Raw genomic sequence first — 16,190 nt, 5'->3', positions numbered from 1 at the left:
TCATATGACTATGCAGAAATTATAATGAATAAGAAAGAAAACATAAACTTAAAACGCTTGTTGTTTATAGGCTAGTTACAAAATAAAATAGAAATAGGCTAACTATAAAATATAATTCTTTCAGTGAACTGAAACCTACCTTCTCCTTAACTGAGCGCGATCTTACACGATTTATTGCAGTGTTTTCATTAGAATACCAATATTTTTCACCATCCAAGGTGTATCACCTGAAACCCTCAGGTGTGTCAGTGCTGACACGCGTGTCATAGGTTCGCCATCACTGGTATAGGATATGATAGTATTAAATGAAATATTTACGTTATTACTAACTTTCTATCTACAATTTTCCTCCAAATCAGTCTGTTACCTTTCAAGACTCCAACGTTATTAGATCTTATATTTCTATCTTCTAAAGCACTTTTTGCCATATCAATCCACCTATATATCTTGGTCTTCCTCTGGGTCTTTTTCCTGCCAATCTGGCAAAGAACACTTGTTTTGCTAATCTTTCCTCGCCCATTCTCTTTAAGTGATCATAGTACCTGAGATTAGCTTTGCTAATGCATTCCTGGATGCTGATGATGTCAAGTTCTTTCCTAATATCCTCATTTTTAATATGATATTGCCATTGATGCCATCTGTTCATATCCTTAATCTTTCTCACGACTCTCATATCTGCGGTCTCTAGTCTTTTGCCAAGTGCCAGATGTTAGCAGCTCTTCCTGTTTTAAGCCACAGTAAGAAGTGCTGTCCTTGTTGCTTTGAAAGATAGGTTGCTATTGGGAGATAAATTTTTTTTCTAGTTTGATGTGCTGTTTTTGAAAGTTGCATGAAGATTATATTTATGTAGCCATTAGCTATCTATAATAGCTACTGTTTTACTCCTGATCCAGCTCTCAAATCCATAAGTTAAAGTTGGCTTGAACACTGTCTTGTATATAGCTAATTTAGTGTTTTGACTAATTTTTCTCTTATTCCATATAAATTTATTCAGTTGACTTCCTACCATACCAGCTTTGTTGATTCTGTTGTCTGTTTCCATGTTTAATTTACCATCTTCACTAAAAATTGTGCCTAAGTATCTGAAATGTTTTACTTGTTCTGTAAGTTCTTCATTGACAATGTAGTTGATATTTTCAGTGCTTCTGCCTATTTTCATTGTCTTGTTATTGCTGACCTTCATACCATATCTATTACAACAGTTATCCAATTTAATCAGGTAATTTTGCAGACTTCTAGCAGATTTATTTAGAAGTATGACATTTTCTGCATAAAGCAAAGAACTGACATTAATATCTTCAGTTTTGATATCAGGTTTAATGCCACTTTCCTTCATAATGTGATCCATATAGATAATGTACATCCTTGTATGCCACCAGATTTACATTAAACCATCTTCCTGTACTTCCTTTAATTCTAACTGCTGACTTAGCTCAACCTTGTCTGTATAGTTACATATAAAAATCAGTTCCAACCAATTCCTGTCAGTTAGTGGAAATTCATTTGAAGTCTTGCAAATTCCATATGATGCATTCTCGACATCATTTAATCTCTGTATTGGAGATTAGTCTTGCAATCTCTGAAAAGGAATAATAATTTTATCATTGCAAAAGCAGACAAGAAGAAAACAGTAATAGTAGTAGTCCAAGTAGAAAGAATACTAGGAAGCTTACTTTATTACTTCATGGCTATTTACATACCATTTTACCATTTAATGCATGCCGAGTATGAAGGACATTTACAAGAGTTCATATCTGATTGAAATTTTAAACTTACTGTATATTTTCGTGTATAATGCGAACTAGAAATTTTGTTTGAAAACTAGCCCTAAAATGCCATGTCCACGTATAATGCAATCTGTTAATCTTGTTCCCTAACATTATAAATAAAACAATATGAATTAACGAAAGAAATATTTATTTTAAAACAAAATGTCAAAATCCTTTAAATTCTTCTTCATCTTTTGAGTCATCAAACATTTTATTTATAAATTCATCTGTAGGCATTGCGTCATCATGCTCTCCATGCTTTGTTTCGCTTTTGTATATGACATCATCTTCGGATCTATCCATTGAATTAATTATTCCACATTGAATCATTTCAGATGGTATTGAATCCCAAGCTTCTTTAACCCAGCTGGTGACTAGGGTGATATTCGGCTTCTGAAAATTCCCACCCTTTGTCATCTTCACCAAACCAGATGACATCCATTCTCTTCATTTTTCACGTAAGTGATCTTTAAACGGCTTAATCAAGCTCACATCAAGCGGCTGCAAAACGGAAGTTAGACCACCCAGTATGACTGCCAGGTCTGTACGTAGCTCACATGCTTTCTCTTTGCTTGCCTCCGTTAAATGCGCCCGGAACATATCCAGACTATCATGCTTTGTTGACGTAACAAGCTGCCTGGACATATGTTCCATACTTGATCCAGCCACAATTGTACACCTTCTTCATCCAACCTTTCTGATTGGCACGAACAAAGACACCTGGTGGAAATTTCATATGCTTCAGAATTGTCTTCCTTTTAAATATCACTGTCAATTTTAATTTGGTTCTATCTACCATGCACGCTAGAACAACGGTAAAATGCGTTTTTTCATGTCCCGTTGTTTTTATGACGACACTCTTTTCACCAACTGAGTTTACTGTTCGATTCCCAGGCATATCAAAGTACACGGGTGTCTCATCCATATTGCCTATTTGGGAAAGTTCATATCCATGACACTTCCATAATTTTATGATAAATTTATGGAAGGACTTCACTTTTTTCTTCAAGCTGCTTTGGTAACTTCTGCACAATTTTTATTCAGTGTCGTAATGTTAATGCTTTGCATTCCATAAATCTGTTGCACCACCCAGCAAGAAAAGATGAAATACTTGGTGTGTCCTTGAATTTACCATTCTTGAGTTGTAGAGCTCGAAAATGAATTGCATTTCTTGTTACTATGATGCCATCTTGTTGTTGCATCAAAATCCATTTATTTAGCTCTTCTTCGAGTTCTGGAAAGGATGCTAATCTCCGCGATGGGCGCGTTTCGTTTTGGGGATATTTTCAAGACTGTCTTTTTGCTTACGCCAAAGTCTAATATTACTCTCTGCTACGCCAAATTCTCTCATAGCAACACTGTTATTATGTTCTTCTGCAAACTGCACGACACGCAATTTAAATCCTGCTTCAAAAGATGAACATTTACGTTTCTGTTGGCTCATTTTCAGGCTAGGTTTGTTTAACGAATAATATTTAAAATGAACTGTGGTTAAACCGATATAACTGTGCTAATATCCCGCCAAGGGGGAGGGATATTACCACTACTTATTACTGGCTTTATGCGCAGATACGATGCGTGCTCGGTATCTGCGCATATCTACTTGACCCACTCGCCGAATGCGAGTGGGTCAAGTAGATTTGGCATAGGCATTAGGTAGTATATATTGTGTGTGCAAGTCTAATAAGATGTTATTTTTTTAAGATCCGCATATAATGCGAACCCCTAACTTTAGACCATAAATTTTAACCATAAATTTTTTGTATTATACGCGATAATATAAGGGAATTCCTTTTGTAATCCAGTAAAGGAAAATCAGTGTTAAAAAAAATCTATTAAAATTAATTAATATTAAAATTAGCAGTAACTTAGAAAATTCCAACTACATTCTCAGTGGAGAACCTACAGAGCAAGCTAAAATATTTTGGCCTTATTATTATTAGCACCAGAGCTACATGGAGTCAAAACGATCAAACTGTTCTTTAAACTCACTCAATTTATCTGCATTTACCACAGTGTCAGGCAGTGCATTCCACTCTCTCCATGCAAAAAACCTGCTCACCCTCCCCAACTTATACAACTTCCAGGGATGTCCCCTTGTTCTATCCAATAGAATGTAAAGGGTATTGTATTTTCAGGGAGGATAGAGGGAACAGAACAGAGTGTAGAATGTTGCTGCTGATAGCTGAAGAATTACATCCAACAAAATTAGAAGTTAAAGAGGATTTTAGGTCTTGGGGGAGATGGTTCATTTGAGACGTGAGATAGAGAACAAAATATATTGTTGGGTGCTACTATACACCAAGGGGTTCATGAGAAGATATAGATGCCATGTATTGGCAGATTAGCACAATGAATGCAGGCCAAACAATTATTATGGGAGAATTTAACTATGGGGATGTAGATTGGAGGGAGGAAAGGGCGCATGGGAAGATGGAAGTTATACAGTTGCTAAGAAATAATTACATGAAACATTATAGAAGGCACAAGGGATTTGAGAGTGTTGGATCTGATAATAGCATCAGATATATCCATAAGCAAAGTAGACACTGTACCCCCAGTTGGGGAGAGTAACCATGCAGGCTTGTTTTGGGAAGTTACCAAACATGTGGAATTCTTTGTCAGCACAGACTTCTCAAGCAGTGCCATGGGTTGAGAAGCTACAAAGAAAAAATGCCAGTAATACATGGGAAGTGGTCAGAGATTGTTTGATAGAAGCAGTATCAGACTGCATACCCAAGGTCAGGAGGATAAACCAAGTGAATGAGTAGAGATATAAAGCACGAGCTGCGAAAAGAAAAGAAAAAGAAAACACTGTTTAAGGAATATAAACAAAAAGGTGATCAGCATGCTAATGAGCAGTATAAAGCACAAGCAAGAGGGATAACTAGTATGGTAAGGAAAGCTAAATCAGATTACTCGAGAAAATTACCTAAGCAGACTATAGTATATCCAAAAGAGTTTTTTTGCCTACATAGCAAGTAAGAGAAAGAATGATTATGGAAAGATAACTTGACTGAGTGCTGATGATAGGAAAGTGGCAGAAGCAGAAGAAATAATTCAGTTACTTGGTGATCACTTTGAAGGGATATATCATTCAGGTGGTGACAGACTGATATGAGCATTGAGGTAGATGAACTGGAGATACTCAGTATATTGAAAAATATCAATGTGAATAGAGCAGTAGACCTGGGATGGCATGTTGGCTCGTGTGTTACAAGAATGTGCAGGTGAACTGGTAGTACATCTGACGAAGTTGTGTAATGTAAGCCTCAGCTCTGTCAAGATTCCATGGGAGTGGAAAGAGGATAAGATAGTTCCATTACATAAAGGGGGTTTCCAAGACAGAAGTAGCAAATTACAAACCAGTTAGTATCTCTGAAGTGGTGGTTAAAGTATTGGAAAAGTTGGTTAAGAGTAAAATTCAGGAATGCGTGGATTGGAATATGGAGGTACTCGGGATGGAGGCAGTGTAGCTTTGTAAAAGGTAGGTCCTGCCTCAGTAATTTATTCGCATTTTATAATAGGTAACAACAGAATTGGATAAAGGAAATAGCTACAATATGATATTGCTGGACTTTGCAAAGGCATTTGACAGGATACTGCGTGGAAAACCATTACATAAGTAATAGTAAACGAGAATGGATAGCGAGCTGGCTTATAGACAGACATCAGAGGGTTGTGTATAGAGTGGAATCAAGATGAATGAGGGTGACTAGTGGAGTGTCCCAGGGCTCTGTACTAGGACCACTACTCTTTAATTTGTACATTAATGATATAGCAGAGATTTGAAGGGGGGGGGATATTCAGTTGTTTGCTGATGATGCAAAACTAGGGAGGACAATAGTCAATAAAGATTGTGTAGATATCTTACAGGAGGATTTAAATAAATTGGCAGTATGGACAAAGGATAATGGTTGTCAATTCAATGTTGTGAAATGTAAGGATGAAAAGATTACACACTTTGTATCATATTCATGACACTAGTTTACAGGAAATTGATGAGGCCAGAGATCTGGGGATGATGGGATAGAGATTTGAAATTTGGGGACATATTGCAAGAGTTAGCAAAATAGCTTGGAGGATTACTTGGATACTGAAGAAACACATTCACAAGTAAAGATAGGTAGGTTATTATCCTTCTTTATAAGGCAATGATTTGGCCACATGGTTACTAATAAGCACAGATTTGGTCACTTTCATTTCTTGGGAATCAGGAGGTGGTAGAGAGGATTCAGAGAAGATTAGTGACCAAGCTGGTGACAGGTTTGTGGGATGTTTCCAATGAGGATGGATTGCAGAGGATAGGGGATATGTTAGAAACTTATAAGTTACTAAAGGGATTCTATAAGATTGACACAGAAGAAATTTTTCAATGCATGGGGCTGTAGGGGAAAAACAAGGTGTTATACTTGGAAGTCGTGTGGTTAGTATAAGTGTGTAGACTAGGTTCTTTACTTGGAGAGTGGTAAATTAGTGGAATGGATTGCCAGAGGTGGTTGTGAGTGTCCCAACAGTGAATAGGTTTGAGGAGAGGTATTTGTTAATGGAAAGAGTTGGTCTCCTGTGACGAGTCTTTTGACTCTGTTGAGTACACATATAAATAATAATTCTGTGCATCCTTGAGAGCCTTGATATCATTAATTTTCACATCATGGAAACACATGTTTCCATGATGTTGTCATGCTCATTAAGTACTCCTCTTATTGTAGAATCACCTTAAACTTTTTGCTTTTTCTTCCCTGATACTTCTTTATTTCTCTTCTCAGCTGTACTACTCACCTGATATTTCTGCAGTCATTCAGCTATTTTGTCTCCATATAAGGCATTATTATTTTTTTCCTGATCTCTTCATTTTCCTGATCTTCCACTGCACTTTCATCACTCTTGCTGACACATATTCCTGCCATTTGTCAACATTATGAACCATCACATGTTTTACTTGCCTCACTTGAAAATTACTTGTAACTAGAAGATTGACATTATCAAAGCGAATTTGCTTCCCCATAACAGGCTATTGGGCCTAACATATTTGACTGAAAGATAGGTTCTTGCACTAATAGAATCTGCAATAATTGCTGATTGCCAATTTTAAGCAAACTGTAGACTCAGCTATGCAAACATTATTGAAGAAAAAAATGAAACAGTTTGAAAACAAAAACTAAACCTTGGAGTCTAGTGGACTCTGAAGAAAACATTGATTGATTCTTTTTTGTTTTGTTTGTTATTTGTAATAGAATAGTTCAAGATTATAATTATCATCGTATTTTTTTTCAAATCACAACTATGGCATTACTCTTTATATGTTAATTGCTCTAAAATTTTTGTGATTGTGCATTTTTTTTAAAAGTATATTTTATTACTTTTGAAATATTTGTTGCAGATATATGATGCTGCTGGCTTGGTCCTGGACTGCGTTCTTTTGGAACTCCAACGTAGAGTACATGGAGGAGTTGCTGAAATTCCACTTCTTTGTTTTCTTAAACTTCATATCTCAGAATTAAGTGTATATTTAAAAGAAAAAAATTGGAGCAGACGTAGTTGGGTTCTTAAACTTTTAAAATTAGTGTGTTTTTATGGAGGTGAAAAAACTAGTATTAGTATTATCGGTCATCTTTTATGTAACATGGAAGGTAAAGAAGTTGCTCTTCTCATTAAGCATATGATTGAACATATTGAATACTCCCAGAAGGAAATCATTCTGCATGCTGTGGACCAGCAGTTAGCAGACCTTAAATCTTCAAGAATTCAGAATCCAATAAGATTAATTAAAAATCTTATCAACCTTCTACAGTCAGAAAATTATTGTAGACAAACTTGTGAAGCTCTAGAGCTCCACCTTGAAGTAGTTGCTGAACAGATTACAGATAAAGATGTTGAGTATTCAAATGCATTAGTAGAACTGCTATCTTTGTCAGCAATTCCAGAAAAAATGACAATGTCAGCTATTTTTCGAGTAAGTTCTGCTGCAGTGTGCTGCTATTTTGATTTATTAAGTAGCACTCAAATCAATTCAGAATCAAAAGTCAGAATGCTTACAATTATTCAAACACTTTTAGGTAATTTATGTCAGCAGTCCTCTGCACAGCATTTGATTCTTCGTATGCTGCTAGAAGGGGTATTAAATCATAGAATTTCTAAATTATTTGACTCAAAAATAATATCATTTGCAACTGAAAATAAATATGATTCCCTTTTGTTGCAAAAAAATAAGAAATATTCATCTTCTATCACTCTTCCTCAAAGCCATTCCTCTGTATTCCATGCAGGAGTAATTGGAACAGGATTAAGAATACCACACAGACTTCCTTTAATACTTAAGGAAGACATCTCTTTTAACAAACAAATGCTTTTAGATACAATTCAGGTATGTTGTCTTCCTTCTTGGCGATTTCCAATGGATAAATTAGTTACTGTGGGTCCTCCTACACTGATTACAGGAATGAAAATTGTTGCTCTTCTTCTTGTCGAGCTAATATCACCAGATGTGATGTTTAATGGATTGCCATGGCCAGAAGAAGAATTTTTAAAGGTATGGAAATTTTTAATTTATTATTAACGTGCAACCAATATACTAACGTCAGATTGTATAGTTTCTAAGGTTGTTTTAATCACTTAATTTTCTTAACGGACTGGAGCAGTTCATAGAGATGTGGCAAGCAATGACTTCTTAACCATGTGGAAGTCGTGGCTGATCTAACAGATACAAACAAATTGTTTAATATAAATATTCTTACATATCCAGTATATAGCTTGGAGGTCATGAGTAGCAGTGCATGCATATATTACGAGTGATATTCTGCACTGTTTTTTGCTCAGTTTGGTTTAACATGTGTTATGTAAAGGTGTGTGATATTTTATAGTAAATTTTATCTGAAAGATACTGTGACCTCCAATGTCAGTATAGTATTAGTTTAGTTATTTTTGTTTTATTTACCTTTGAAAATGGCTGGAAAAATATGTCTATTGGTAATCCATCAGATGTTGAAGAGATAGCGATTTTGTTACTCGAGTCCGATGATGAGAATGATAGAGTCGAATGCGAAAGTGAAATTTGATAGAAAATTGTATCTGAGAGATACTGTGAACTCCGATGTCAGTAGAGTATTTGTTTAGTTGTTGTTTTTTTCTTTCTTTCTTTGTTCAGTAATTTCTAGATTGTAATTAAATAAATAAACCATCATGTATTATATTTGCATTTTTTTTTTCTTTTAAGTTTTATCGCATTTTAGCACATACTAGTAATGAATGCATCTCTCAGATACAGGTGACCTACGCTGCAATTTTTTCGACCACAACTTCCGCAGGGTTAAATAAACTAGGTTCACGAATTCTGCACATCAGTTGATTTATGGGCAATGTCATGTCACTAAAACCATTGTATGAGCAAATGTGCCATCGTATACATTGGCATGCAACTGAAAATCATCATATGAGTGAATGCAGTGTCGTATAAATGGGCATCGATCATAATTGAAAAGTGTCGTGAGCAGAACATCATAAAGATGCCAAGAAATTATATTCTTGGTTTAATCCTTTATCTGAGTGTAAGCAAACAAAGTTTGCACATGAAGTAATTTCATGACAGGCTAACTCGTATATAGAGGCTAATGACTTCGCATCACTTGCCTTAGTATGCCATAATGTAAAGCACATAATCCTTGTATAAGCATGTATAATGCTATGCATTATGGGAAGGGTCACTGCCCAGACCAGGTTTTGACCTTTATTTGAGGGCTGATCAGCAGGAGCCAGACCCAGAATTGATATCAAGGTTTAAGTAATGCAGAAGTCGTATTTCCATATACAAGTAGCCAAAAGGTGTTCACACCTTATTACTAAAATACTCTGGATTAGAGGTAGATGTTGAAAGTCGTGAAATTATTTCACATTCAAACTTTGTTTGCTTACTTGGATAAAGGATTAAACCAAAATTATAATTTCTTGGCATCTCTAATTTACACTATGTAGTTAACATCTTCATAGAATTACATAATACCATAAAAACTTCCAGCGAAAAGAATTTTCACAACAGCAAGCTTTAGGATCAAACCACTAACACAAAAATCCTTTTTAAGTAAGGCTTTCACAATGTATGCTACTTCAAAAGATATAAACCCAAAACTTGTTTTTATAGGTAAGTTTACTTCTGATAGGGTTCAAAGAGGAAAAAACTATTCATCTGGCCAGGTTTGGATTTAATTGCCTGCAATTCCTTTTGTGTTGAATATACCTATATATATATATATATATATATATATATATATATATATATAGGTAAGTTTACTTCTGATATGGTTCAAAAGTTTGAAAGAAAGAAAAATAATAATAAATATATATATATATATATATATATATATATAATCAACACAAAAGGAATGGCAGGCAATTAAATCCAAACCTGACCAGATGTACAGTTTTTTCCTCTCTCTAATTAACAAAAAAATCCCATACTGACTTTCCAAAATGAACACCCTTATATTGATTCTTTCATTCGGTCTTCATTCCTAATGGTTATCTCCAGGTTGCAAATTATTACCCTGTTAAGTTTCCAAAATTTTGGGCATGGATATTCCATTATTGAGGTTAAGGGGAGGGAGATGATGAGGAATCTCAGCACTTTCTTTGAAAGGATGTTTAAATTTATAAATGCTTTCTCTGTAGCATCATTGCATTGTTTTCCAAAGAATCTTGTTAATAGTGCTATTTCATCTTCTGCAAGGCTGGACAACACTAAATTTATATCAATTTGATATAAGTTTAATGTTCAAAAATAAGTTTCAGAATGGAATAGCCCATTTGTCCAAATAAGATAAGTTGCAGTTGCTTAGAATTTGATAGATTCAGGTAGTAACAAAGGAAAAAAATTTTATCTTTGGGAGAAGTTAAATATAGGCTTGATTTGGTTATAGGTTTATCTGTGGCTGTAAGTTGAAATTTCTTAAGGACATGGAACATATGCTCAGAATTGCCTTTTAATACATGAGTTAGAAATCCAGTTGTATAATTGGGGGGGGGGGTTGACAATTTTTTCATTGATTTATGGGTTGTAGCCACTGAGAGCAGTGGCTTGCTTGATGGCAAATTTCTTGCTGAAAAGACATTTTTGAAGAATGGACTCTGGGAGTACATCAAGGATTGGTGCTGCTAAGTCCACTTTTGTTTAATTTGGTTATGGACTATCTAACAGCAGACATTCAGTGCCTAACTCCATGGGATATTTTATACACCGACATTGTTCTGATGACCCAGAAGACTTACAGTTGGTGCTAGATAAGTAGAGGGCAACTCTGGAAACTGGTGGCTTGTGAATTCGCAGTCAGAAGATTGAGTACATGTGCTGTGATTTTTTGAATGACCCTAATAATAATCTCTCATGCCTTCAACATATCTCACTCAAAAACGGTTGGCAGCTTCGAGTAGTTGGACTCAATCCTCACAAAGGATTGTACTATCGATGGACCACCACATGAATGGAGAAATGGATGAAATGGAGAGTGCTGTCTGGAGTATTATATGACAGGATGCCAGCATGCATAAAGGGGAAGATATATAAAACAGCAGTGTGACCTGCCATTATGTATGGTGTAGAATGGCTTCTTAAGAAACAGCAAAGAACAAAAGCTACAAATATCACCCAGATGATGCTGAGGAGGATGTAGATATTACCATGCTGGATAAATACATACAGAACACATCTGTGGGAACTTCAAAGTTAGGCCTATTGCCGATAAAATAACTGAGCTGGCTTAGATGTTTTGGACACATCATGAGATACCCTGTAGATCACATAACATGGAAAGTAATGGAACCAAGTGCGTGTGGTAGACCCCATTATATGGATGCCCCCTTATAAAAATAGCCTTCAAACTGTCCGGTTAGAGACCCTGAGCAGAATATCCTGGCAATTACTGACTAGGACAGCCGAAGCGAAATGGGATAATGACAAGTAGAAAGAAGAGACATTGGGATTCTTAACAGCAGTGATTTAATAATACCATACTTTTGTGAAGAATATGCTGATGTTTCATGAATATAACAACCAGAAAAAGTAGGTTTGTGGTTTACAGATATGGTGGAAACTGTACACAAGAACACACCTAGGAAGGATAAAGTTCTTTTTGACTCTTCTGGAGTGAATTTGATTCTAGGATGTGTGTCATTAAATTTTTTTTTTGCAGGAAGATACGTAGTTCTTGCTAAGAGCTTCCAAATGGCAAAATATCATCCATATAATGAATCCACAGAGAAGCTTTGGGATTTAAGGAAAGTATTTTTCTCTTCTAAATGTTCTAAAGTTGAAAAAAAAAAAAGGTGAGGGCATGTCATTTCCTTCAGCTTCTTTATACAGTTTTCCATTCAGAATATTTCACTTTCCAGTAAGATATCCTAAACAAAATGCCTCTCTGACAATCAATCAGTGTTACTTTCTAGGTTTTGCCACTTGGTATTCTAAGTTTCTCTTTTTTTAAACTTTCAGTTTTTTTTCCTGCAGTCATATTTTGAGTCTACAGTTCAATTCAGGAAGCTGCTCTACTTAAATTTTTTTAAACTGATGTTTATTTTCAGTATGTAATTCATTTTTATCCTTAAAATTAAATGATCATATCATTTCCTATTTGCAGCTCCCCATCCTCAATATACTCTCTTATCCTGAACTAGTATGACGATATCTCTATGAGCAATAACATAATAAGATTTCTTGTGTGTTTCCTCTTTGTAAATTTATGCACAAATTTAATGTTATAAGATTGTGTTTGCAATGACTAGTTCTTTCCTTAATAGAAATCCACCAGTTACTTGGCATTATTATTAGCTTTGCTCTTTTCTCCAGGTTTTTGCAAAACATTTCTTTTACTTCCTTTGTGAAATAGAACCCTCTTGAACACTATGGACGCATGTCTTGTTATTCAATTTCTCATTTTGCAATTTTACCAGTTCACTCTACTGGAGATTGCTTGCCATTCAAGTATCTTCATATTTAATTTTGAACTAAAGCTTTTTTTTTTTTCAGTACTGTCTGAAGATAGTATCTTATGGTTATTCTTTAGCAGTGTCCTACCTGTTTTAATCATCTTCATTTGTATCACCTTACCCTAGTCCTGAAGATACTTCAGGCGCAAACTTTGTTTGCTCACACTTGGATAAAGGATTAAACTAATTTTATTGTACTCTAACCAAGTGAAAAATAAACTTTCAACATCTTTCTCTAAATCCAGAGTAATTTATTAAAAAAGGGTGGCACACCATATGGCAACTCCTATAGGTAGAGATGATCTGCTAATGCTTTCTGCCTGGTATCTCCACTTGGGCCTGGCTCCCACTGAAGAGACCTCAATAAAGGTCGAAACTAGTCTGGGTAGTGGCCCTTCCCTTAATGCATAACATTAGACATATCCGCATGGAGATGTGTTTTGCATTATAGGAGACACTGAGATAGGAGTGCTGGTAGCTTTCTCCACCTTTGCAACGAGTTGCCCTGGTTGTTGTATCACCTTACCCTAGTCCTGAAGATACTTCAGGCGCAAACTTTGTTTGCTCACACTTGGATAAAGGATTAAACTAATTTTATTGTACTCTAACCAAGTGAAAAATAAACTTTCAACATCTTTCTCTAAATCCAGAGTAATTTATTAAAAAAGGGTGGCACACCATATGGCAACTCCTATAGGTAGAGATGATCTGCTAATGCTTTCTGCCTGGTATCTCCACTTGGGCCTGGCTCCCACTGAAGAGACCTCAATAAAGGTCGAAACTAGTCTGGGTAGTGGCCCTTCCCTTAATGCATAACATTAGACATATCCGCATGGAGATGTGTTTTGCATTATAGGAGACACTGAGATAGGAGTGCTGGTAGCTTTCTCCACCTTTGCAACGAGTTGCCCTGGGTTGTTGTATCACCTTACCCTAGTCCTGAAGATACTTCAGGCGCAAACTTTGTTTGCTCACACTTGGATAAAGGATTAAACTAATTTTATTGTCATCTTCATTTCAGTAACACGTTAACATATCTCATTTTTTTTGCTAGCTCCTCTTTTTTTCCTGGTGATCCCATAAATTTCCAGCCAATCCTGATTCATTTATTATCCATTTGGACATGATAGTTGTCTAATTCTTCCTTCAAGCTCATTTTTTCCTAGTGATACTGCTCACATTGATAACGTTGGTCCTTATTTCTGCTGAGTGTGAGTTTGTTCCAGTAGCCAACTTTTCACTGTTCACCTTAGTACTTGAATGAAAACAGTAACATCCCAGCCAGTATGGCATTTCTTCACAGTGCATCATTTTAGTTTGTAGTTTCAACTAAAACAGAATGCAGTTTGGCTGGCTGAGTGTTCCAAATTTATTTATTATCCAGGTGAATACCTAATACCCAAGTACACGTGAAAAGGTGAGAATTGTATATAGGGTAAAAAGCCCTGGCCATTTCTCGTCATTCCTTACAGGCTATGCCAGGTCTCCTCCCAGTTTATTTAGCATTGACCCTTGAGTAATTAACAATGTTTCTTTTGTGTGTTTTTTTGTTGGAATTTTTTCTTGATAAATTTTGGGTTATGGTTTGTAATTTATTTTTATAATTTATTATAATTGTCCCAACTTTTTTCTGTGTTGCTTTATTTTCTTTGTTATTGTTTCTTTCTTTATATGTTCAACTTTAACTAATTTTCTTGAAAGCCATTTAATATATTTTTGCTTTCATTTATATTCCTGATTTCATTATTTTGTATTCACTCTCTTCTGCTACTTTATGTATAATTAATTTCACATTTCCTGATGCGTCTATTTTTCTAAGTAATTGTTTTCTTGATTTAAGATTTTTTTTGTTTGTTTGCAGTTACAAATTTATTTTATTCAAGTATTCTTCTTGTTTAATTTTCTTTTCTTGATCCAGTTTGGATATATTGCAATATATTGTATTTTGAATTCCTGAAAACAATATTTTAATTCCTGCAAACTCTTACATCATTTATTAGTTTTGCTAGTTTATTATCAGCTATCAAGTAGTCAGCTAACTGATTTTTGATCTCTAGATGTCCAAGTAACTTTATTGATGTCTTCATGTCTATAAAACTTTTTTTTAATAGTGTAAGGTGTAGAGTCTGTTAATATTTTTCCATTTTCATTAAGGTAACCTTCATTAAAATTTTCCATCACAGATAGTATCGGTCATTACTTGTTTTTCGTTCAAGTTGCCTTGCTATTTATAATACAATCGTTCGGGTTTTTATTTTATGTCTAGTAACATCTTATAAAATTCTTCTTTTTGTTCACTTTATCCTTTCACATATAATCCTGTAATTGTTATATATATATATTTTTTTCAACCATTTAACCATTGCTTTGAATTTCAGTTTAAATATTAATATAGCAACTATTCATAATTTCATTTTTTTTTTCTTTTGCAGGTCACCGTTGAAAGAGATCTTCGCATTAAAAGAATGTTTGAAGATTATCCATTTTTATGGGATGCTTTATTACTTGTTGCAACTGTACATCCCACGTTGTGTTATTGTAGTGTATTGTTGAGAGCTGTTATGGCAGTTCTCTTAACTCACTGGAGCAGTTGTCAAGATAAGTCAACACGAAATTCACCGAAACAACTAGAAATTACACAACTGCTAATTGACATTATGGCTATTGGTCAAATATTGCCACCTCCACTTTCATATATAAGTGAAATATTACCACATATCACGCCATTTGAAGCTTTCTGCTTGCTTTTGGATACATGGCAGTACATGAAAGACAATGTTCCAAGTCCAGCCCTTTTTACCCTGAGAGATTTAAATAATGGAAGAATATGGAGGAATTTTGAATCAAGTAATGGAGAAAGCAAAAATATCTGTGATCCTAAATATATAAATCGTTTGCATTTAATTCTATTATCTAATATTGAAACATTTGGTCTTGTGTATGCTAAATTCTTTCCTGTTCACTGCAAATAGTTATTCCCTCTGAATAGTTGTTTAGAGTACTAAAAAATAATTTATAATTCCGTGAAATCATAATTACTAAAAGGCATTGTTCTCTTTTAGCTCCTGAGAAAAAAAAATTCATTTATACTTTATGTACATTTCATTAGGAAATATTTAAGAATTTTTCCAACATGTCTGTGTAATCAGTTAATTTCAGAACTGCGAACACATCTTTTGTGGTGTTAACCATTCATTCTGTTTGTATTAACCATCCAACTGATCATGACATGAATATCTGTCAATCAAAACATGATTGCAAAGTTTATTATTAAAACTGAAATATCATTCAGATGCCATTGAAATAACATGAAGGCAAAGTGTGATATGGTTGGTACATTTCATCTGCCATGGCTGGTTGGATGTTTTTTTTTTTTGGCATATATTAAAAGAAAGATATGAAAGTTGCTTGATGTGTATGAATCTTTGCTATTCAGATATTCCATGA

The 16,190-nt window shown here is 34.8% G+C and overlaps 1 protein-coding gene across 1 annotated transcript in view; it reads left to right on the top strand.

Moving 5' to 3' along the window:
• Positions 1–15,877, top strand: part of omd (integrator complex subunit 5 omd) — a 28,763-nt gene extending 12,886 nt beyond the window's left edge. Inside the window, exons 3-4 of the mRNA XM_090395437.1 lie at positions 7,153–8,301; positions 15,176–15,877. Of these exons, the coding sequence (XP_090251563.1) occupies positions 7,153–8,301; positions 15,176–15,715 (1,689 nt within the window). The 3' untranslated portion in view covers positions 15,716–15,877. The remainder of the gene's footprint in view (positions 1–7,152; positions 8,302–15,175) is intronic.
• The last annotated feature ends 313 nt before the right edge of the window (positions 15,878–16,190 follow it).

The sequence above is a fragment of the Typopeltis vanoorti genome, chromosome 7, assembly GCF_054136105.1.
Source record: "Typopeltis vanoorti isolate ZY-2024b chromosome 7, IOZ_Tvanoo_1.0, whole genome shotgun sequence".
Lineage (NCBI taxonomy): Eukaryota > Metazoa > Arthropoda > Arachnida > Uropygi > Thelyphonidae > Typopeltis > Typopeltis vanoorti.
This window is presented reverse-complemented; position numbering and strand designations above follow the sequence as displayed.